Raw genomic sequence first — 26,048 nt, 5'->3', positions numbered from 1 at the left:
TTATAGAGACAGGCCTAAATACAATGATAAACAGTACACTGAAAAAGTATCTGCGCTTGCCCTAACGGTCGCATGATTAACATTTTATGATTGAATAATTCTCAGGTTTTTGATTGTCTGATAGCCAACATTTTAGAAATCAAAAAATGTTATACTGTAGACGTATTACATTTGGATGTGTATTTTTTTTAGTGCCTTTGGCTGAAAGAATCTTCTGTTAATTCAAGTACAATGCTAAATGTCTTGCAGCACATAATTATTCATGATTAAGAACATTAAGAAATGTGCTAAATCAAATCTAAGCTAACTTGCTCAAAAGTTAATTTCCCTCAAATATCGTACATGTACACGCTAAATAGAATACATTTACAGTATTCACCTGCATGTTATCTTCCAGATAAATATTATTGAATTCATGTACAATTATTGACTTTTGATGAGGTCTACTCATTACTATACAGACCTGGTCAGGTATTAGTTAACTGAGACCGAAAGCTATTCAAATCAAGAGCCGTTTTATCAAAAGATCTGGAATTTACTACATTTTTGACACTTTAGTTCTTGTCTCCAGCAAATATAAACACTCATGATATAATGCATAGTGTAACTTAACACATTATAATTGTAATTGATCAGCTTAACAAATGTTTAAAAGTGGAAAAAAAATATTAAACAACAGATACTCAACTATTTACTAAGAAATTAGCTTAGTGTCTCTGCATCTAGCATGTTAACATTTAAAACGACACGTTTTAAAAACATGCACTTTGATTGGTCAAAAATGTTAGCAAATCTATGAATAAATAAATTCAGAATTAAATTTATGAAATTTTTTTGTTAGAATGTTTGAGGCAAACAGAAGATGCATGGAATCCCCCCTGAACATGGAGACAGTACAGTTACATGCATTATCAAAGCTGGATTATTAGGTGCTACATTTAAACTCAACCATAAATATTTGCTTATTTTTAAGGTAATGAAATATTTCAAACTGAATTTGTTGTATCATTCAACATTTAATGTCCTGTATTGCTTTTTTTGGTGTAGTATGTATGTATGTTGTTCTACGTCCCGTTCGAGAATTTTTCACTCATATAGAGATGTCACCATATACCGGTGAAGGGCTTCAATTTTGACCTTTACTCGGCACTCGGGGCCATTGAACAGTGAGGGATCTTTATCGTGCCAACGCCTGCCGTGACACGGGGCCTCGGTTTTTAAGGTCTCATCCGAAGAACCCGCAACTTTCACTTCAAAGTGCCGAGTGCATGGCGAAGAAACAGTTGCTACCCATTTTTTATCGACTTAGGTCAGTCGCGGCTGAGATTCGAACTCACAACCTCCTGATCACAGAGTGAGCGCTCTACCAACTGAGCTACCGTGAACGTTCTTTTGGTGTAGTAGTTATAAGCTTTTAAAGCATATTGTTTTCAAAGAAACGAAAAGAAATTAAAAAATGAAAAGTAATTTATGCTAATTTTAATAGCCTACACTTTAAAAAGATTTCTGTATTTCCTCCTCTGAACCATAGAGATTAGACATGTCAATTGATATACTCTATATTATACAATTCGGTGGTTAACAATGCAACATAAGAATTCAAGTGCATAGTGTTGCCAAAGTACCTTCAGAAGTTGTAGTCAAACCTTCCGGGGTAAAAATATCATTTTCATCCTCTTCTTTTCATACTTGATTGCCAAAGCTTAATTATGACTTTTATGAAGTTTTTCTTTTCCAATTTAGGTATACAGAGATCCCTTGAAGAAATAAAGAACAGCTTTTAATTAGAGAATTATCTTTTAATACAGTTACAAAGCTGTCAAACCATGATGAGTAAAAAAGATGCAAGGAAATTTGTTTACAGCCTTCCAGGTAATAATAAAATAATTCAATCTTCCAAAAGAGATTTTATCTCACTCAAGCAGAAGACTCAAGTGAGCTTTTCTGATCAAAAAGTGTCCGATGTCTGCCTATCTAGCTGTCCGTTAACCTTCTGTCCATCTGTCTGTCATGTTGCTGCAGAACTGTATCTCTCCAAAAAAAAAAAGTATATTGTCAGACTGGAGAGCTACAGTGCCACCCATTAAAAAATGTGTATATTTACTGCACCAAAAAAAAAGTAAGCAGAATCTCGATTTATTTCTCTGTTATCAACTGCAATCTAAAAATACTATTAACCCTGTGTTTCTAACATATTTTTGCACTTTTTCCACAACAAAACATTCTTTACAACCATTGTTAATCATATCAATAGCCCTCCTGGGCCTGAAATTGAAACCATTGAAAATTTTGTCTATTTATTCTGCCATCTTGGGTGGCAAGGTAATTCGGTCCAATGCACTTCTTGCAGATGTCAACTACAAGAGTAGCTGATAGAGGTCTAAGGAAAATTTTGAAATCCAGGTTTTGTGCAGTTGAGGTAAAAATTTAGAGAAATTAATTCAGAACCGAGCGCAACTTTTTGTGTGCAATAAATATACACTTTTTTTCTATGGGTGGCACTGTAGCTCTCTGGTCGTCTATCCCAATTTTTTCAAACCAGCAAGTTACAGATCAGCAGCTTTCTGTCATGTTGTCTGTAAACTTAATTTTTACATTTTCAACTTCTTCTTCAGAACCACTGGGCCAATTTCAACCAAACTTACCTCAAAGCATTCTTGGGTGAAAGGAATTTAAGATTGTTTAGAGGAAGTGCCATGCCCCCTTTCAAGGGGAGATAATAAGGAACTCATGAAAATTTGAATTTTAAAAATTTTCTGCTCAATAACCACTTGACCAGAAACGATGAAATTTATGTGAAAGCTTCTATTAAAAGTTTGTTCAAATCATGACTCCCAGGGGTAGGATGGGATCATAAGAAGGGATCAGAGAATTACATAGGAATGTGTAGAATTATCCTCAAAAATCTTCCTCCTAAAAACAGCAAAGCCATTATTAGTCATTTTTTATACAGAGGCATCCTCAGGTAGTGAAGATTCAAATTTGTTTAAATCATAACCTCCGGGACTAGCATGGGGCCACAACAGGGGATCAGGGTAATGCATTGGAATATATAGAAAATATTTTTTTAAAATCTTCTTCTCAAGAACAACAAAGCCATAATTTCATATTTTTTTTTAGAAACTTTAAAGGTATTGTAGACACAAATTTGCTAAAATCATGCCTTGGGAGAGGGGGGTGGTTAAGGTGGGACCACAATAGGCAGTAAAAGTTTTATAATGGAATACATATGGAAAATGTCTTTAAAAATCTTCTTCTTAAGAAGAGGAAAATTTATATGAAGTCATATTTATATGGAAGCATTCTCAGGTAGAGTAGATTGAAGGTTACATGTATTCAAATCATGACCCCCTGTGGTAGGGTGGGGCTATAATATGTGATCAGTTTTACACAAGAATAAATAGAAGAAAGAATCTGCTGACGGAGAACAGAAGGGCCATAGTTAATCAGGTGAGCATTATGGCCCATGGGCCTCTTGTTTGTTCAATATTTACATTAAGAATGGTTGTGTAGAAATCATCAAGATTCACCTGTTATGTGTCATATTTTTTAAGTTAAAAGTTAACAGTAAATATTGTTTGTTTATCAACAGATTCAGCAAATAATGCTAGAGAATGAGTTAATGCAAGACCTAATGATGGAAATGTACCAGGTTCCATGGCTAGGAGAATGTCAGAAAGCCTCATCATTAGTGTGTTACAGGTAAAAAATTTTTTAGGAATTTAAGAAATAAATAACAGCTAGTGTTAAAAATTCACTAGGAAATGAATTTGGTTGGTTCACGATCACATCTCTTGAGAAGCCTGAAAGTCTCATTGATGAAAGTGTTATCATGCTGGTTTCCCAGGTGCCTATAACACTGATATCCTACATGTAGGTCCCAGTCAAGCATCTGCTCTGCTCAAGGTTCTAGGAGTGAAAAATGTTGGTTAGGAATAAAGTGGCATCAGGTATTGCTTCTGTCATAGAATCTTCTTTTTAAGAATTAATTAACCCCTTAGTCAGTATTAGGGGTATATAGTTTTTGCCCTGCTTATTGATCTTGTTTGTCTGCAAAAATTTAACCTTGCCCATAACTTTTTTAGTAGATGGAACTATGACATTCATATTTCACAGGTCACTTGTGACAATACCTTTCTTTGGGTATCACTTAATTTGACCTCTTGACCTTGGAATTTGACCCACTTACACAAAAAATTACCAAATTTTAACCTTTGCAATAACATTTGAACGGTTGTGCTAGGGCTTTCATCCTTCACTTGTATATTCATTGTGGTAAGACCTTTTAATGGGCATAAATATTTTTGACCTTTTGACCTTGACCTTAGAGTTTGACCCACTTTTTGAAAACTTTAACCTCGGCTATAATTTTCAACGGTTAGCACAAGGGCTTTCATATTTCACAGGTGTATTCCTTGTGACAACACCTTCCTTTGGATACCAACAGTTTGACCTTTTCACCTTGACCTTAGAGTTTGACATGTATTTGAGAAACTTCAACCCTCGCCCTACGGGGGCATCAGTGTTTCACAAACACATAAATTGTAGCTTTAACAAAGACACACTGTTGATAATTTTTTAAGATGACATTTTATTTACAAGTTATGCTGGGGGGTTCTGTTAAAATATTCTGTTTACATGAGGTCATGATGAACAAAAGAAGGTAGTACACAGTGTTTAGACTGGCAGCAGAAGTGATATGGTATCATTATTTTCTTATACATATACAGTAAAACATGCTTTAGCTTTGCTAATAGCAAAGTGATTTTTATTCTCTTTATTTTTTTTTTAAACATATTACACTGTACAACTCAATGTATACATGAATAATGATTTACCTTAAGTTTTTAACAAAGCAAAATTGTCTGTCCCTAGCACTTTGATATAGGCTTGTTTTTCTGACTAACTGTACAAGTATTTATTCCACCAGTTCAAATTTTAATATGAATTGTATACCTTTTATGCTTTTGATAACTGTGATTTAATGTAGAATTATGTCCACAGCATTTTTTAATCTTTGCAAAAACTATTAGAATTATTATTAGTCCCCCACCTGTGAAACCAGAGGTGACAATAGGTTTCACCGTGTCTGTGCGTGTCTCTGTACATCTCTCTGTCTGTCCATATGTATGTCTATCAGTCTGTTCCACTTGGTTTACCACACTTTTTTTCTAAACGCTTGCAGATATTGAGATGTTTTTTGGTATGCGAGTCTAACTTGATGAATTATAGATTAAGTTTGCACTATGATTTTTTGACGGAATTATGGCATTTTCAATTTTAAATGGGAACCAGATTACACTTGCTGGTAGGGGACTAGCATTGCAATGGCAAAACTCTCAGAATGCTTGTTCTGGTTGAAATGTTTGTGTTTTTAGTCCCCTACCAGTGAAACCGGAGGGGACTATAGGTTTCCTCTGAGTCTGTCTGTCCGTCTGTCTGTCTGTCAGTCAGTCACACTTGGTTTTCCGCACTTTTTTCCTAAACGCTTGCAGATATTGAGCTGATTTTTGGTATTGAGTGTATCTTGATGAGTTACAGGTCAAGTTTGCATTTTGTTCTGCTTCATTGATTTTTGACGGAATTACGACCTCTTCAATTTCTAAGGGTTTTCCACAATTTTCTTCTAAACGCTTGCAGATATTGAGCTGATTTTTGGTATGTGACTTTACCTTGATGAGTTATAGATCAAGTATGCATTTCGTTCCACTTCATTGATTTTTGACGAAATTATGGCATTTTCAAATTTTAACGGAAACCAGATTACACTTGCCGGTAGGGGACTAGTATTGCTAATGCAATACTCTCAGAATGCTTGTTACAATTAAGTTGCATTTTTTTCAGAGGCAGTAAAGGAAATCGATGGTGATGTTTCTTGTGTTGGTGATGAGAATCAGAGTGAGGAGGAAATGGATGACAGTCAAGACAATCATGATTTCCACACTTTAACTCCAGGTACTGTATACACACTACATTACTGCATTACCCATCTTTAAGCAATAACTTCCTTTTCTTGATATTATAAGCAGAAGCCCTGAATGCGTAGCATTGTTAAGGCTGCATAAAGGGGGTGGGGCCTAATTTTTATGGGAAAAGTTTACTATGACATCACACAAAAATAGTTATTCCTCATAATACCAGAAAATGAAATAATTTGCAATTTTAAACTACCTTAACATAATAAACAACATGAAAACTACCAATGCATTAGTTTTTGTTGCTAGTTAAATCCCACAGAGCAGGTTATTAACAAATTACTGATTGCAGTGAACTTGTCGACATGACATCATTTTGGTAAAAATGACATATTTCATGTGCTGTGAGAGACAGAACGAAGATTTTTTTTACAGTGAAAAATGTATTTTATTATTGAACAGAATATTATTTACAGATTTCAGACAGGCAAGTGATACAAATGTAAAACCTTTGTTTAGTGCGATTATTCAATAATTATACAGAAAATGTATTTAATAAATTCTTCCGTGTTTTTATGTACAAGGTTCCGGACCTATGTTTAACATCGAGGTGCCTAATTAAATCATTTTTTCGCAAGGGCATACACTTAATAGATCTTAACCGTTTTTCGAATGTAAATAAAGGATATTTTCCTTAACTTGAACAGTGCTGCTGCTTTCCCGAAATCAAGAGCATTATTTAATAAATGCATAAAACACTTTGTAAAGGTCACACATATTTCAACTTGAGCTACATAAAATAAATTTTTCCTTATAAAATGCAAATTCTAAAGCAGCAGAACTTTTCAGAAAGTACAAGGTATATAGAAATAATTTATAACTTAGATTTTATAATGGAACTAGGATATTCCCTTGCGATATTGAAATTTGTGTATGACCTACATGTTGTACACATTATATGTAGTTATCACGTGACTTCCAAATAAGGTTACCAAACTAGATTCAATATAGAGTGGGGTATAGGCCTACAATATTATTTTTATTAATTTTTAAGTCCTCTGGGAATATAATAGCTTTACAGAAATAAATCAGCATTAAAAAGTTATCTATTTGTACATGCCTATTTTCCATTGATTTCTTCACAGTATGCCTTAACAGTGCTGCGTGGTCTACATGCATGAAAAATGTGTAGTTCTCAATACTGGATATTGAGTATGAACAGAAGAGCTTCAGTATAAGTGACAAAAAGAGTGGTTATATATTCAAGGGTAGACCAAGGTATATTCTGAAATAAGTTATTTGCGTTGGTGGAACTTTACCAATATTAGAGTCATCGCATTTCACACAGATGTCTTCTGAATGGAGATGGAAGAGTGAGATTAAATTTCAAATAGAACAAAATATTGATCTAAAACTGAATGTAAATTTAAGTAGCCAAGCACGCAAGTTCACAGATCATTCAAATAATGAATGTACCTATTTAATACATATATATTAGTGAACAATCATTCTCCTACCAAATTGTATTTCAGATGCCGAAAAGTTCTTCACTTTTCACAAAATACTTAGCCAGTCATGATAAGCCACTTTCAGAGCTATTTGCTTTATTTTTGTACAGACAAAAGTATAAACAGAAGAAAAATTATATTCTGAAAATTTGATTTTAAGGAAAAGGAAGCCACTTTCTGATCACAGATCCACAACAGAAATGGAAGATTCTGCATGCAAGTGACAGAAGATACAAAAAATCCCATGGACATCATGTGAAATGATTTTAATCAAAAAACATTTCAGAAAAGATTACAAAAATGTAATAAGAACTTAGATAAGTGTTAAAGACCAAGTATATTATCTAGTTTAAAAAAAAAAAAACTGAGAAAATCTTGATTTACACACTAATTTCAATTGATATATTTTTGAGAAAAATGATAAACACTGTGTTTTGGAGCCACAATTAGCAGTATTGGGGGTTAAATTGTTTGCAGCAGTTTTATCATTATGAAACCTGCATGGACCATGATACTTGCATGACTGAAGAGTGCAGAAGAAACTGCATGATGTGTGTAGCAAATGATTTTGAAGTACATGTATTAAATATTCTGTGCAGAAGGAAATTTTTTCCTTTTTTTTCATGAACATGTTTTCAAGTATCGCATGACCTTTCTGAAAGTGAAAAAAAATGTGCATGTCCCAATTAAGTTTGATCAAGTCTCCAAATAAAGTTATATGCAGAAATTCTTTTTTTATTTATCCGCTATGGTATTGTTTATGAAATCTACAGTGAAATGTATTTTTAAGTGAGTTGAATTGAATATAAAGAGTAGGGTTCACTTTATGCATAAGATAGCCCTGTCCTTATATCAGTTAATTGTCCATCACCCTCTGTCCCATTTCTAACATCCAAATAAAGCTGAGAGTGCCTTTCATTCCTTTAACAAAGTTTCTTAAAGAGTCCTGAGATTGGAAATTAAACAAGCTTTGTAAAATTGCAAAGTTCTTGAACTTTTGCAGAAAACAGGCTTATTTGAAAGAAAACTAAATACAAGCTTACTCCTCAACCCAAAATATAAAAACATGTTTTTCAGAAACAGATCCTTATATATTTAATATCCTCTGCATGGATTAGAGATTGCACTCTATATGAAATATTTTTGAAAAATGCTATAACTTTTGTCCGTTGTTGAAGGAATTTTCAGGATATGGGGAAAATCTTTCCTTTATATTGATGTTTGAAATAGGACCCTGGGACTTTGTCAGTTAATTGGTATGTATGAAGGGCCATTTTATGGATAAAGTGAACCCAGCTCTTTACATCATTTTTAATAGATACAGTCACCAAAGGCCCAAAAGATAAGTAAATGCACATGATACCAAAACTGAGTAGTTTTGATTTCTCACAATTCAAAGGGCCATAAAAACCCTAAGTTAACCTTGCTTTTTTATAATGTTTATGTCTACAAACTTTTACCATATGTATCAGGTCCTTAGTTTCTAAAAATACCATTATCTTGTGTAAGTCCCCAGAGTTTTACCATTGTGTATAAGGTCCTCGGTTTCTATAAATACCCTTATCTTGTGTAAGCCCCCAAACTTTTACCATGTGTATAAGGTCCTCAGTTTCTATACATACCCTTATCTTGTGTAAGTCCCCAAATTTTTACCATGTGTATCAGTTCCTCAGTTTCTATTAATACCCTTATCTTGTGTAAGCCCCCAAAGTTTTACCATGTGTATAAGGTCCTCGGCTTCTATACATACCCTTATCTTGTGTAAGCCCCCAAACTTTTACCATGTGTATCAGTTCCTCAGTTTCTATTAATACCCTTATCTTGCGTAAGTCCCCAAAGTTTTACGATTGTGTATAAGGTCCTCGGTTTTTATAAATACCCTTATCTTGTGTAAGCCCCCAAATTTTTATCATGTGTATAAAGTCCTCAGTTTCTATACATACCCTTATCTTGTGTAAGTCCCCAAACTTTTACCATATGTATAAGGTCCTCAGTTTCTTTAAATACCCTTTATCTTGTGTAAGTCCCCAAACTTTTACCATGTGTATAAGGTCCTCAGTTTCTATACTTTCATTATGTGTAAGTCCCCAAACTTTTACCATGTGTATAAAGTCCTCAGTTTCTATAAATACCCTTATCTTGTGTAAGTCCCTAAACTTTTATCATGTGTATAAGGTCCTCAGTGTCTATAAATACCTCTATCTTGTGTAAGTCCCCAAACTTTGCATGTGTATAAAGTCCTCAGTTTCTATAAATACCCTTGTCTTGTGTAAGTCCCCAAACTTTTACCATGTGTATCAGTTCCCCAGTTTCTATTAATACCCTTATCTTGTGTAAGTCCCCAAACTTTTACTATTGTGTATAAGGTCCTCAGTTTCTATAAATACCCTTATCTTGTGTAAGCCCCCAAACTTTTATCATGAGTATAAGGTCCTCAGTTTCTATACATACCCTTATTTTGTGTAAGTCCCCAAACTTCTACCATGTGTATCAGGTCATCAGTTTCTTTAAATACCCTTATCTTGTGTAAGTCCCCAATTTTTTACCATGTGTATAAGGTCCTCAGTTTCTATACTTTCATTATGTGTAAGTCCCCAAACTTTTACCATTTGTATAAGGTCCTCAGTTTCTATAAATACCCTTATCTTGTGTAAGTCCCTAAACTTTTATCATGTGTATAAGGTCCTCAGTGTCTATAAATACCCTTATCTTGTGTAAATCCCAAAACTTTGCATGTGTATAAAGTCCTCAGTTTCTATAAATACCCTTGTCTTGCGTAAGTCCCTAAACTTTTACAATGTGTGTAAGGTCCTTAGTTTCTATACTTCCATTATGTGTAAGTTCCCAAACTTTTATTATGTGTATAAGGTGATCAGTTTCTATACATTTATTATGCATCACTTTAACTATGTGTATAAAGTACTCAGTTTCTATAAATACCTGTATCTTGTGTAAGTACCCAGTTTCTATAAATACCCTTATGTTATTTAAGTCCCTTAACTTTTATCATGTGTATAAGGTCCTCAATTTCTATAAATACCATTATCTTGTGTAAGTCCTCAGTTTCTATAAATACCCATATCTTGTGTAAGTCCCCAAACTTTTACCATGCTTATAAGTCCCTCAGTTTCTATAAATAACCTTATCTTGTGTAAGTCCCAAAACTTTTACCTTATGTTTAAGGTCCTCACTTTCTTTAAATACCCTTTATTTTGTGTAAATCCCCAAACTTTTACTGTGTGTATAATGTCCTCAGTTTCTTTAAATACCCTTTATCTTGTGTAAGTCCTCAAACTTTTACTGTGTGTATAAGGTCCTCAGTTTCTTTTAATACCCTTATCTTGTGTAAGTCCCCAAACTTTTACCATGTGTAAGAGGTCCTCAGTTTCTTTAAATACCCTTTATCTTGTGTAAGTCCCCAAACTTTTATCATGTGCATAAGGTCCTCAGTTTCTATATATACCCTTATCTTGTGTAAGTCCCCAAACTTTTACCATGTGTATAAGGTCCTCAGTTTCTATAAATACCCTTATCTTGTGTAAGTCCCTAAACTTTTATCATGTGTATAAGGTCCTCAGTGTCTATAAATACCCTTAACTTGTGTAAGTCCAAAAACTTTGCATGTGTATAAAGTCCTCAGTTTCTATAAATACCCTTGTCTTGTGTAAGTCCCCAAACTTCTACCATGTGTATAAGGTCCTCAGTTTCTTTAAATACCCTTTATCTTGTGTAAGTCCCCAAACTTTTACCATGTGTATTAAGTCCTCAGTTTCTATAAATACCCTTATCTTGTGTAAGTCCCCAAACTTTTACTGTGTGTATAAGGTCCTCAGTTTCTATAAATACCATTATCTTGTGTAAGTCCCCAAACTTTTACCATGTGTAAGAGGTCCTCAGTTTCTATATATACCTTATCTTGTGTAAGTCCCCAAACTTTTACCTTGTGTATAAGGTCCTCAGTTTCTATAAATATCCTTTATCTTGTGTAAGTCCCCAAACTTTTACTGTATGTATTTAAGGTCATCAGTTTCTATAAATACCCTTATCTTGTGTAAGTTCCCAAACTTTAACCTTGTGTATAAGGTCCTTAAGGTCCTCAGCCTGATACATCGAAAGAAGACGGTTGTTCATGATCAAAATACATTGTGATTTATTTTAAAAGAAATCACCAAGACTAATTGTCCATGTGTTACTAAATTCAAACGCAAACAGGTCTGAAATGCCTTAAATATTTCTTGTTTTTCGCCTGACACTGTAGCTCTCTGGTCATCCATCCCAATTTTTTCTGACCAGCGAGCTACAGATCTGCAGCTAGTCTTATGCATGTATAAAACAGCGCACTTTTTTGTGCGCAATAAATATCCACTTTTTTCAATGGGTGGCACTGTAGCTCTCCGGTCTGTCAATTTTTTTTTTTTTTCGGAGAGCTTCAGTTCTGCAGCTAATGCATGTATATGCATTATTTTGTACTTTTAATCAACCTGTACGTACATAAGCCGCTGACTAATGAAAGAGGCAATGTAGCACATGCACTTGTTTCTGCAATAAATTTTTAACCTTTTGCATAATGATTATTATAATATGGGTTAAAATTTATTACAGAAACAAGTGCCTGTGACCTCGATATGTAACCTCGCCACTTTTGCTCCTTACTCCAACGCGAATTCCGGCTGGATGTACATCTATAGTCGACACTACTTTTTAAAATAAATTTAATAATAAATATTATTCGTGTATTTTTTCTTATATTAAAAGCTTTACATTCAAGAATATAGTGATGTCATCAGCAACTTGGGCAATAATACAGGCTGTACAGGGTTTTTTTCCCTATGTGGTATATCATGCTATCGTCTGGCTTCTACTGGTAGACGACGATTTTATTTATGAAATATTAAAAGTATTTTTCTAAATGAAAGAAAAGTTACCAATGTAATTTTCAGATCCTATGCTTTGCTTAAAGAGTCTATAAACTTGTTTTACAGGAGTTATCACTGAACAACTTTTGAATAATTTGATGTAACATTTGCATTATAATGAAGATTACATGTTGTATCCTTCATTAAGAATTCATATTGACACCTTGTTTATATTTGATACATCTCGGCATGTAGTATCGGGGGGAGGGGGGGGGGGGTTGGCCCCTCAATTTTTTCCAAACTTAACTTTTCACTGTTGAAAATGTTCCTAGAAAAGATTGTTACCCCACTTTTGTTCCAGTATATTTAAATCATGGGTAATGTATTGATAACGTTTGACTGTGATCCCCCTTTCCAACGACATAGGATTTAAAAGTGTGGACAATTTATGTTTTTTTTTTCTTGTCACATTATTTTTTTTTTTTCAGGTAGGTTGTCATCCCACCCCCACCCCTTTCAGGCTCAACTTTCAGAAACGATACTACGTGTCTGACAGCACACACATTTACAGATTTTCTGTAAAATATGCAATTCTAACCACGGGTTTAATAATTTTTCATCACTATACAGTTTATATTAAGCATTTTGTACAATACATTTACAATTTTATTATTGCAATGTATCCTAGCTATGAGAGGAAACGGGTTGCACACCACCAGACATTCTTCGAATGCAACTTCTGACCTACAAGGATGATCTGACGTACATTTTCTAGGCGATTGAAATTGTCAAAGTTTTTAGCGGGTTTATTCCTAATAAATACAAATCACTCGTACCAAACTTCCTCGCTATATGTTGGTATATGCACACTAGATATACTGATATACATAGAGCTATACATATCAGAAATTCAGAAAATTCACTTGATGCGAGTCTTTGCCTTTACATATAGGCCATACTTTAACGATTAATTCTACTTTAACTCACGATTTTTTTTCCTGCAAGAATGCCAAGTCTACGATGTCTGTTCGACAAAATACGACGTTTGAACGATTTAAGTACTAATTAAGGCGACTGCATTACTAATTAGTTACAATCTTTCTACAACTATGAAGGATTAGTTACATTGAATTAAAATGCACACAAATATCTTTTCAAAGTCATGGAGAGATGACCCAGAGATAGAAAATTTTTAGAAAACCGTGTTTAAAACTGTAACATTTTGACTCTTCTAGTCAATTTTCAAGTTAGTTTTTGGCAAATCAAAATACAATATCGGGTAAATATTTCCCTTTCCTATTTCACAGGAACTTGATACATCAAAACAATGCTAAAATTTCATGTGACAGGTCAAGGAAATTTTCAATTTTCAAGTGCGCCCAGGTTCCTGCCGAATGCCAATCAAAAGCGCCCTCGTTCTTTACAAACACCGATAGATAACGATAAGATAATCCGTGTCAAACGCTCCTTAACAGGGAGGAATTGAATACACTTTTGCCGTCTGGATTTATAAATATAACTTTTTTGGACTCAGAACATTGTTTTAGTGAGCTCAGTTTTTTGTTTTGTTTTTTTTTTAAATTTCATTCATATCAGTTTGTAATTAATATTGTTGATCAAGATGAGTATTTGCTTTTTACATGACATAGAAAAATATCCAAAACTTATTTTTGATCTTTTTTTTTTTACCTGTTTTGGTAGTGAAGTTGTAAAATTTATAATAAAAAAAACTACATATATGCCCCATCTAACCCACCTCCCCTTTGTTTTTTTAGGGGGGGGGGGGGAGGGGGGACATACCGGTACAACAAGGAATGTGTTTAAGAGAGATTTGACAGATATATCACCGCAAGAAATTGACTGATTTACTTTTAATTCGTTCAGAGGTTTAAATGCCGTGTTTATTTATCTATTTATTTATTTTTTGTTTTAATTTGAAATTCAATATTCAGAAATTATTCCGTATTGAAAATCTTCTCATGTTAAATCACTTATTCCTCATTTAATTCCTGAGTGGCACTGGTCGGACAACAAAGGAGCAGAGTGATAATGTCCAAAGACAGTGCTTTTTAAAAGAACTTTTCCCCAAAAAAGTATCATTATTTTTCTGTGTTTTTTATGTCCATGCCATCAAAACATTTTATAACTTTACCTGTAACACTTTTACTCATTATTACCATATGCCATTTTTAAATCTGTTCAGTTCTTCTTAAATATGTAGTAGCCTTGTCGCATTTTACTGTCCCTCGTTCCCCTTTACGCTCTTACCATTTCTACAGAACAATTTGGAGACAATGGCCGCATCCGACTGGTTACTTGTTGTTTCATGTTAATCATTGCCATCGCTGGGACTTGTTAATAAATTCGAAAACCACATTCCTCGTTACTTTGGAGATTTCACTGTCAACATTCTCTCTTTTTAGTTCAACAACATATCTTTTTATACCAAAACTACGGATACACAGTCAAAAGTATGTGATCTCATTATATCACACGGACATATAGCTCTTTTGAAACATTTATGAGGAGGCAAGAAATATCGATTGGTGAAATTGACACCCAGTCATCTTTCCTCAGAGGTCAATATTCGTCGTCACAGTGCTATATGTGGGCGTATTTGACATGTGATGCACAGGAATCGTGTTTATGAAACATTTAAATAATTAATTAAAATATCCATAATTTGGTCGGCTGACCACACCTGGACAGGCTTTACAGAGTTACACACATAGGAAAAAGCATTGGCGCAAACAATGCACAGCCAAAATTTACAATCCTCTCCCATTTTCAGAAGAGAGCAAAATGCGGACTCCGGTGTAACAACGAAAAGTGACCCCCGTAGAGTATTGACCAGGGTGTCATTTTTCTACGTAGAAAAATGACCCAGGTCAATATTCTACGACAAGAAGGGTCATTTTTCGACCGTAGAAAATCCTTCCAGGCCAGTAGTTCTACGACTCCGGACCGTTGCTTGAGACGATAAGGAAAAAGTTGCATTTTCATTAAAATACCTCTAATTACGATAACATTCTAACACTGCAAATACATAATAACACCAGTAAGATAATAGGGTATAGTCAAATGTATTTTCATCTACATGTGCATGTATATGAAAGTTTCAAATTGGTTTCGCTTTCAGTGCTACTGAACTTATACATATTTATCTATATGTATTTTAGAACTTTCATAAATCAGTTTAAAAGGTAACATTTTGAACCACATGACTCATTTAGCCAATTTTCAAGTTATTCTTCAGCAAATCAGAACAACAATATTTGGAAAATATTTCCTTTTCCTTTTTCAGAAGAACTCAATACATAAAAAGAATGCTGAAATTTTGACTTTCAAATACGCCCAGATTCCTGCCAAATATCAATCAAATGCGCCCTCATCCTTAATAAGTTTAAGGTATATTTACTACTTTGTGACCACGACCTTCAGTTTGAAATTGCAAAACTCTGAAGAAGTTCAAGAGAGAAAACGTGTTAAATACTAACAGGTCGTAGCTTCCATTGTAGCACGGAAGCACGTGCTTCCACATTGTTCGGTGGGAAAAATGAATTCATAAAAAGTTAAAATGCTTTTCAAAAATAAATTTAAAACACTCTCCGAAGAAAATACTGAACACTGAACTGTAGTAAAATTTTGCATTATTTGTTTAATGTTTTAATTTTTCAATTTATATTAATTTATGAATATCATTTCTATATACAATTTATAAGACTCGAGTTCATGAAAACATGCATGTATGATTGAAATTTCAAAAGCATTACATGTATATAAAGGATAATACATACTTAGTGTAAACTGTATAATATTGAATACATGTAAAATGCATATAGGCCTATAACATGCAGTCTAATAATAAGGATATCAGGGAGAACCAAGATTTTTTTTTCTCGCTGAAAACGCATTTATGACAATATATATCATTAATAATAACTACAAAAGGTATTTAGAAAAAAAGTATTGATTAGCATTTAACATTTTATGGTTTAAAATGTTATAAATCTTTTTAAGTCTATCGTCACTTATCCAAAATGCACCAGCTTCCAGGGGCTTCGTACCCAGAGTCCCCTGGACTTCGGTTTTGTCCCATCGGGGCCTTATGCTCCCCCACCCTCCCCGTCATTTTATGCTTCCACATTGATCGACCCCAAGATATGCCACAAGATGCGAATTTGGAGTTATAAAAGGCCTGTATGTACAAATCAACCAAATTACAGAAATTCAGTGTATAACAAAAACATGTATATCTATGGCCATATATGGCACGAAAAAAGACACCAAATAAATAAACACCGTGCGTTTCATAAGTCTATCACAGTGAAAAATTCACTGTTCAAGAAAGAACTTTATTTTGGACTTTACTTTTCAATTTTTAAGTTGTGTCATATTTTATTTCTCACGATATGTTTCGCGAATCTAATTGTTTAATTGACCAGTGACACTTTTCGGACTCTTGATCTGTTGTTACAAAGAGACAGAGTGCTATGTCTCAAGAACTGTTAATCTCTGAAAACAACACTGTGTAATTATCTGTTTTTTTTTATGTCCAAACATCAAAGCGTCATTGAGTTTATTTAATTAATCCATACCTGTGAATCTTTCACTCAATTTACTAAATGTCAACACCTGTCATTTATTTACTCATTATGTACATTCTTATAAATAGTCATGTATAATTTCAATCATTAGTCTGGAATATACGAAGGCCAGTCTCGGCCACGTCCGACTCGTTAGGACTCTGAGTCCGGGGCCACTTCGGCCAGATCCGACTCGATCATTTATAATATGTCTGTTTGTTGATTCATGTAAACTGTTGCCATCGTTGAGACTCATCTAATAAATACGGAATCCTTCATCATTTGTTTTATCTCTGGAATTGCATATTGGTGGATCTTCGGGAATACGGCACACCTATACTTTGTTTTTACCTCACGGCCACACAGCGCCTCTACCTATACCTTGTACCCTCTATGCCAACATTTCCTCACCCCGTTCGTTCTGCAGAAAACGGATGCAGTTCCAGACGAATTCCTAAGTGCCGTCCAAATCTACACGGTCACAATAAGCGAGAGGGAATTATCACAGTGTAAATTTTGATAAAAACAATTTTAGTGACATGTTTTACCTGACTTTGAAATATACTTTTAATTATCTGTAATTACTTTAAATATCACGAAAAACTTTAATTATGCTAATTACTATGTTACTCAAAACGCGCCAATTTAATCAATTTACTCAACATGTCATGAGTTATTCTATCTAAGCCATCTGTCACTCATGTTCAGAATTGTGCTAATTGTCATTGTTATATTTATTATTTATATGTTACATGCAACATTGATAATCAGTCAAGTCCTAGGCTTCGGATTATTCGGGTGCAATTTTTGGATTTCCAGAATTCACCCTACCGACCTAAGTTATAATAAAGTGCTATTCCATCGTTAGCATTTTTATGTTTCATTGTTGCCGGAAAGTTTTACACTTATTTTCCCCGGTGATAAGTCTACCCAACCCAAATTTTGATTTATAAATTAGGGTCCCCATTTTTCTCTGTTTGTGTATGAGGGACTGAGTTTAGGTCCCCAATTCTGTTTGCTTATGAGAAGATGGGTCCCCTAATTTTACACAGAGTCCTCAGATTGGCACTTCCGGGTCCCCATTTTCTAAATTCATGGAAATATCATTCAATCTCAAAGACTCACTCCATCTACTTAAACCAGGATACCTACGAAGTAAAATGAGTTAAACAATACCAAATATGTCATGAAATCGCTTAGTCCCCATTCTAAGTTTTTATGACAGAGTCCCCAGATCGGAGTCCATACACGTAAGGGTGTGTGTGTGTGTGTGTTTATTGATTTGTGAGTGCTTTCTCTCTGTGTGAATATTCGGTTTTTTGACTCGTTTATGGTTAACAACTTTCCCTATAGTTGTAAAGTTTAAACTTATAACTAGACCACTCAGTAAAATAAAAAGAAAGCTCCGAGAGACACATGCACCAGACCTTTATAAAATCCACAGTCGCCCTCACCCCCGGGGATCTGTACATCACAATCCTTCCCTGTCCACCCGGGGTTACAGATCTTCTCTCCTCTGACCCCACATTTATAATGTCCGTTACAACCAAAATCCTCAGCAACACAGTTAATGTCGCAGTCAGGTCCATAGTAGTTTAGGTCACAGTATGATGTCACACTCAAATTCAACCTATAACCAACAAACATGCAAATTAAAATCTCATCTACCATATACGTAGACTTATACAAAATTACTCTTGTAATTTGTACAACAATGCACGTATTCAGGAGTACTGTTTAACAACATATTTGAGAAGTGGTGTCAATCAGATATAGATACTTTAAAACTCAAAGGAAATTTACGAAAAATTGAAATAATAAAATTTTACCCAAATTATTAGCATCAAAACATGACTTTTAAACATTATACTACCATTCCTCACGATAAGTTAGAGTCTATGCTTTTTGTCATCAGAGACACTGCATTTTCGTCAAATATGAAACTCGTAAAACATATCTTGTCAGTGGACATCTGTAATCTTTTTTTGTTAAAAACCATTTTTATTCTATATACAACTAATCCAAGTTGATATTAAAAAGATGCTTGAGTTTTTGATTGACATTATCAGTTTAGTTTTTGGAGATTGTCTTCCAATAGTCTGTTGGAATTCTCATGAATACTAATTGTGCCATGATATTATTAGCAGACCTGTTTTTGTATTTATATGAAGCAGAATTTATTCAAAAACGTTATTCTACATGAAAAGAAGTTCCTTGCTGTTGCCTTCAATTCGACATTTAGATATATCGACGACGTTTTATCAAATAACAATGTTCAGTTTCATTCCTTCGTTGATACGATATATGCTATTGAATACGGGAAAAACACAGAGTCTGACACATCATATTTGAATGTTTTACTAGAGAAAGACATTGATGGCATACTAACAACTAAACTTTATGATAAACGTGATGACTTTAACTTTTCTATTGCCAAATTCCCTTATTTATGTAATTACATACTATTGTCACATGCATATAGATATTATGTCTCCCAGTTGATAAGATTTGGAAGAACATGTTCTACCTTCGAACAATTTCTAAAAGGAAGCAAGCTATTGACAAATAAGTGGATGATACTAGGATATCAGCAGTCTTCTTTAATGGTAACATTTCGTAAATTCTATGGTAGATACCACGACCCTGTAGGCAAATACAATCTATCATTAAGTCGAAAGTTCACCGACGTTTTTCATTCGAATTGTTAGGTCATTGTTTTCACAATGAGTTGTCTACGGATTTATCCTTTCACCTGATGACAAGGAGCGAGTATTACCGGTCGACAAGGAATGTTTCCTCCTCCATGGCACCCAATCCCTACTCTGACGTTTTTGGGCCTTTGTTTGCTTTTCTCACAATTTGTTTTGTTTCGATGGACTTTGAACTTGATTTCTGTTTGTTACCATGTTTTTAAAAATATTTGATAAATTAATAAATTATTGAATTTTTTTTCAATAAAATGGAAACGTAGACGGTAACATAGCAATTTACCGTAAGTATGGGACTGACTGGGTACATATTTAAAGAAATAGGTACATGTACTGCAATACAAACTTGGATCGTTGTTGTGGTCTATCTCCTGTGAATAGATAATCCATGTACTCTATTACAGTGGAATTATAGCAGGCAGCTGAGTTAAATACGAAATGGAAAGTATCAACCAACACTGAAGCTCCTCCTGTGTCCTGGTCTGTTACGTTTACTTTTATAAACAAGGGATCCTGTAAGAACGATGTATAAACACACAAACAATAAAAGAGCGAATAAAACAGGTCCCACAACCATAATATGGGAATAGACTTTTAAAAGTCAGACTATCTTGTGATTTATTTAACAAATATGCTTATAAACTTGCAAATTTTTGTAATATTCAAATGCAAATTTGTGATGAAAATGTTTGTATTTTTTAAGAATTTAAGTTATTTAATTGTTTTTACTAATTGGAAACTTTGACTTAATTCCGTTCTCATTTTATGGTCCTGGGACAGAAACAGTTTACTTCAAACTTTATCTTAGTTGTATTTACATTGACATGTATGCAGAGATAATGGTTACTAGTATATCCCATTCAGCTATATTTTACAAGCCAAAATCTAATAGTATTATAAAATCGTTTATTACAATAAAGCGAATATCGAACTCTAGAAAGATTCAAAACGATAATTTATTCTCTGATTCTGTCATCTGAACAATTTGTTCTCGATAAAATAAATGAGTACAATCGTATACCTTCAGACTATTTGTGATGGGAAAGCTGAGTTTCAGATTCTTATTTAAGTCAATGCTGTTAGAGTCTGATTCAGCGATAACCTCTCTTTTTCCATATGTACACTCAGATCCGTCTCGAAATTTCCTTTTAAATACACCATTCGTTAGTGCAAATCTTTATTGTTCTTCCGACAAAAACATTAAATGTATTATATTTGCCTAAAACTTCTAGCAACTGATAAAAATTCGTTAAAAAACAATAATTTCTTTTAGACTTAGAGATTATGATGGAAATATCAATGTTTTCAAATGTGAATTCCTGCTGGATTATCTTTGTATATCATGGAATAGACTGAAACATAATATAACTTTCACAACTACCGTTTTCTATATATAATATTTGACAAAAACTTATGCGTTGATTTTTATTTGTTCTATTATACTCAAGTAAAGAAATACAGAACATCATACAATGAGTTTTAAGTTCCTTCTTGCATTCTTTAATTTTACTCACCCTACACATATATGAATCCTCAAGTCACATTTATCAAATTGACATCTTAACACATCTGAATCGCAGCATGTTCCATTGAAGTCTGTTCCCGACGGGTTATCGTATGAGTGAAGTCTCACTACGAATTGCCCAGTACCATCTACCATCTGAGAATTATAAACATTGCATTATAAAAAATTGCTTCTAGGAAGCACAACAAACTTTGATGAAGGAACGTAATCCAAAATTTCTAAGCTTACTTACAATCGAGTTTAAGATGTTGTGTCATGTTCCACTTCCTGTTTTATTAACTTACTACTTCTATAAACCTTATCAGTATCAAACTAATATATACCAGTCCATGGCAGGTTATCTTTAAAAAAATTGTTTGGTTGCCCTCTCCCGACCGACTGGCTAAAAATGGCCGGACACTTTTTTAACCTCCAGGAAACAATTATTTTTTAATGCATTCCAGAAAATAGATTTGAAAATAAATTTAGCATTGATGATGAAATTTTCTGTCCAGAAAAAAACAAAAACAAAATTCCACAAACCTGTTTATATATTCCTATGAAGCAGAATTTATTCAAAAACTTCTACAAGTAAACACTTGCTGTGGCCTTCAACTCGACATTTAGATATACTGACGACGTTTTATTTTATTATTACTTCCCTTCATAAGTCAGTCGATATATCCCATAGAGCTCTAAATGAAAGACACCATAGAATCTGCTTTATCTGTTTCATATGACTATAGATGATAAAGGCCAACTGACAACTGAACTATACGACAATATGACTTCGGCTTTTCCAACTTTCCTTATTTATATATTCCTTATTTATAAGTTAACATTTCGCTATCGCCTGCATATGGTGTTTGTCTCCTAACTCATTCGATACTCAACAGCATGCCCTGAGTACGATCAATTTTAAACTGAAGCGGACAACTTATAAAAGTTGATGTTATAGAGATTTCAACAACTTCGTTTAAAGTCAGCATTTTGTAAATTCTATGGTCGTTAAAATGACCTTGTTAGCATATATAACCTATCATAGGTCGTATTTTGGCTGACGTGTTCCATACCAATTGTTAGGCCTTTTTTGCTAAATTGACGGAATATGCTATCTACCTGATCAATATATAGGACTCATTACTGCTGTGACCAGTTGACGCGGGGGTGCTTACTACATCTTGGCATCTGCAGATCACACATCTGGAATTTCCGGGGCTCCTTGCTTCATGCCATTTTTGTATTTTGTAGATCTTTTTTGGCAATTGATCGATGTTTGTTTCTTCACCTTGTTCTTTATTATTTATCTTGATTTAAACCTTCATCAATTCCACCCTTGTTGTTTTTTCTCTCACTAATTGAATTTTTATTCATTTCTTACATGATATGACGATTTTGGAATAAGTAAATTTTGTCATTTAAACTTATTCCGGTGTTGTAAAGTAGACTTTCCCTAATAGACAGCCCTGTTACAACACACTTTAAAAATTAAGCACTTCGAAAAAGGATGAGAAGCATTTATATCATTGATCGGGTCCACATACCATCTTCTGAGAGGGCAAAACATGTCTTTTTAGCAAAGATAGGCAAACAGATGGAGAGATGACAACAAAGATCAGTTTCGATTTGCAGTTAGGTCATATTAATGAATAATATTTAAGTGGAGCAAAAATTGGCTCTAGGGGAAATTGTACATTGTAATTATTGATAGATTTAGATTTCCCCCAGGAATTTGAATATGCCTTAGCGAAATTCCTACTCTGGAGCCTATTTTTTTTTAAGCGGGGGGGGGGGATTGCTCTAGATCATATAAATTTTCACTTTTTACCGTAACATACGAATAAAATGGGTGAATAAAAGTTTTTAACAATTACACTGTTTACCGGTGTTGTAGAGTAGGATTTCCCCATAGTCAACTTTTCCCCCGGAATCTCTACTCTAGAGTAGGACCCCCATCCACCCCCCCCCCCGAAAGGAAATCTCACACTGGAACCAAATGTCCACCTCTTTCTTTCTCAAGGTAGGATTTACCCTATTTTATAAATGCTAAAATCATACAAACAATAAATTGGCTAAAAGTTTATATAAGAGTCAATTAATTTTTCATGGATATATGATAGTTTTCGACTCAGAAATTGTTCTAATTTGGTATGAAATCTACAAATATATATTTCGAACCATTGAATCTCAACTAAACTTGCATCTGAGGAGAATCTGTGAAAAATGTCACTTAAACAGTCATAAGACCCGATTTCTCAACGGCAATCAGATTTTGGAACGCAGTTCGCAATTCGCAATTCAAAAGTGAACTGCATTCCAGAACGCAGTTCGCAATTCAAAATTTAAACATAAGTCATTGGGTCTGAAATTTTGAGGGTAGGCTACTAGTGGTCAGTTACCACTTCTGTGAAAAAATGGTGATGGTACCGTCTCTAGTTTCCGAGATATAGCTCTCCAGTTTTTAGGCCTACTATATAACACTATATGAATAAACATCGGGCTCGGGGACATCGAAGTCCCCTGTCCCAGGGTCTGAAATTTTGAGGGTAGGCTACTAGTGGTCAGTTACCACTTCTATGAAAAAATGGTGATGGTACCATCTCTAGTTTCCGAGATATGGCTCTCCAGTTTTTAGGCCTACTATATAATACTATATGAATAAACATCGGGTTCGGGGACATCGAAGTCCCCTGTCCCGGGGTCTGAAATTTTTTAGGGTAGGCTACTAGTGGTCAGTTACCACTTCTGTGAAAAAATGGTGATGGTACCATCTCTAGTTTCCGAGATATAGAACTCCAGTTTTTAGGCCTACTATATAATACTATATGAATAAACATCGGGTTCGGGGACATCGAAGTCCCCTGTCCCAGGGTCTGAAATGTTGAGGGTAGGCTACTAGTGGTCAGTTACCACTTCTGTGAAAAAATGGTGATGGTACCATCTCTAGTTTCCGAGATATAGCTCTCCAGTTTATAGGCCTACTATATAATACTATATGAATGAACATCGGGTTCGGGGACATCGAAGTCCCCTGTCCCGGGGTCTGAAATTTTAAGGGTAGGCTACTGGTGGTCAGTTACCACTTCTGTGAAAAAATGGTGATGATACCATCTCTACTTTCCGAGATATAGCTCTCCAGTTTTAGGCCTACTATATAATACTATATGAATAAACATCGGGTTCGGGGACATCGAAGTCCCCTGTCCCGAGGTCTGAAATTTTGAGGGCAGGCTACTAGTGGTCAGTTATCACTTCTGTGAAAAAATGGTGATGGTACCATCTCTAGTTTCCGAGATATAGCTCTCTAGTTTTTAGGCCTACTATATAATACTATATGAATAAACATCGGGCTCGGGGACATCGAAGTCCCCTGTCCCGGGGTCTGAAATTTTGAGGGCAGGCTACTAGTGGTCAGTTACCACTTCTATGAAAAAATGGTGATGGTACCATCTCTAATTTCCGAGATATAGAACTCCAGTTTTTAGGCCTACTATATAATACTATATGAATAAACATCGGGTTCGGGGACATCGAAATCCCCTGTCCCGGGGTCTGAAATGTTAAGGGTAGGCTACGTGGTCAGTTACCACTTCTGTGAAAAAATGGTGATGGTTCTCTAGTTTCCGAGATATAGCTCTCCAGTTTTTAGGCCTACTATATATAGACCTCCTATAAATAGCAGGCAAATCCTCTCTCTGGGAAAACGCCCTGGATTTTATACGAAACTGTGTTTAGCTACTACATGTAATACTAAGTGAATAAACATCGGGCTTGGAGACATTTTAATTAATATACACAAGAATATTTTAAAACACTAGTCTCATAGCTACCTTGATATTACAACTTTTAATATTTTTATTGCGGTGGATATGTTACATAATATATTTTTTTCAGTTCTGTAAACCTTTTTCTTTAACTCTTAAGGCATCACTAAACACCTAAAGGGAATACTAGACAATGAATCTGTGAATGAACTCCTATGATTCCATCAATGAATGAACTACTATGAACCAATCTCTATTGAAATTAAAATTCCTCAAAGCATTGCAATATGACGTACATGTTTTAGTTATCATTGAGAAAAGTGATTGTCACTTTGTTTAATATTTTGATACATATCTCAATAATTGTAATGTAATCCATTTTTGAAATTTCATGTTCATTTATGGTCATTTCAGAATAATATTATTTCATAAAAATTAAATAATCTGTCAACTAGAAATAAACTGAATACATGTACATGTGCGTGGTAAGTAATTCGGGTTGATAGGTTGTTCACCATTTTTTTAGACGAATCCGGCAATTTCAAAAAAGGGGGAGGGGGCGGGGGATTTTAAAAAAGTGGAAGATGATATCCAATATATAGAAGATATCAATATATATAATTTAAAACGAAATGTTCTTCTAATTTTAGAATTCATCCTCCATAAATATGTAGAAATAATATCTATATTTAATAAAGGAAAATCCAAAACCTTTTTTCAAAGTAGAAATAATTTTTTTTAAAACTTTTGTTTGATATTATAAAATACATAGGCAACATTTTTTTAAAGATGTCAGACATAAATTAAAATATAAGCATATATATCAAAATGTAAATATGGAACATTTCGGTAAACAACCTTAATAAAGATGCTTAAAAACGGCTTGAATTTACGAAATAATCATTATATTAAATTTTAACTTATTTTATGAATATATTTAAATTCTTAATACTAGTATCAGGGAAATTTTCAATTAGAAGTATAACTATGAACATGTATGAAAAAAAACATAAGTAGAAGTAATTGCCCTTGCCAAACTTTTTTCTTTACTATTGACAAACTATAAAAGAAATATACTATTGAAAGATATTTTTACAAAATTTCTATTACACCAATGAAAGCAATTTTTTTTAATGAGAATCATTCTTATTATCCACGAAGCTCAAAACCTATGACGTCACATGGGGTTGAAGATACCTTAAATATA

General features: G+C 34.0%; 2 protein-coding genes across 6 annotated transcripts in view; one reads left to right on the top strand and one right to left on the bottom strand.

Annotated features, from left to right (window-relative positions):
- LOC133190156 (uncharacterized) overlaps window positions 1–26,048 on the bottom strand; it is a 101,570-nt gene that overhangs the window by 65,707 nt on the left and 9,815 nt on the right. The gene's annotated exons all lie outside the window — the stretch shown is intronic.
- Window positions 558–8,142, top strand: LOC133190750 (uncharacterized). 5 transcript variants are annotated; one of them, XR_009721606.1, is made up of 5 exons: window positions 561–973; window positions 1,744–1,872; window positions 3,593–3,702; window positions 5,845–5,955; window positions 7,584–8,142. XR_009721606.1 is itself a non-coding variant. In XM_061326438.1 (4 exons), the coding sequence occupies exons 1-4, from the start codon at window positions 863–865 to the stop codon at window positions 7,685–7,687; spliced, it is 390 nt and encodes a 129-aa protein (XP_061182422.1). In that variant the 5' UTR covers window positions 558–862; the 3' UTR covers window positions 7,688–8,142. The 5 variants fall into 5 exon arrangements, 4 of the variants coding, with proteins under 4 accessions (XP_061182422.1, XP_061182425.1, XP_061182424.1 ...); XM_061326438.1 differs by lacking the exon at window positions 3,593–3,702 and having other exon boundaries at window positions 558–973; window positions 1,809–1,872; XM_061326441.1 differs by lacking the exon at window positions 3,593–3,702 and having other exon boundaries at window positions 560–929; window positions 1,809–1,872.

This window comes from Saccostrea echinata, unplaced genomic scaffold (genome assembly GCF_033153115.1).
Source record: "Saccostrea echinata isolate AGI-Se365-2 ecotype Australia unplaced genomic scaffold, CSIRO_AGI_Sech_v1 ptg000022l, whole genome shotgun sequence".
NCBI classification, from domain to species: domain Eukaryota; kingdom Metazoa; phylum Mollusca; class Bivalvia; order Ostreida; family Ostreidae; genus Saccostrea; species Saccostrea echinata.
Note: the sequence above shows the minus strand (reverse complement) of the source record. Positions and strands in the feature narration are given on the sequence as shown.

What these genes read in the sequence shown, in the direction of transcription:
- LOC133190750 (XM_061326438.1), top strand. Translation starts at nt 863, where the DNA reads ATGCATGGAATCCCCCCTGAACATGGAGACAGTACAGTTACATGCATT. An exon ending in AATATTTGCTTATTTTTAAG is followed by an intron (nt 974 to 1,808) that starts GTAATGAAATAT and finishes CTTTTAATACAG; the next exon opens with TTACAAAGCTGTCAAACCAT. An exon ending in TTTCCACACTTTAACTCCAG is followed by an intron (nt 5,956 to 7,583) that starts GTACTGTATACA and finishes TTTGATTTTAAG; the next exon opens with GAAAAGGAAGCCACTTTCTG.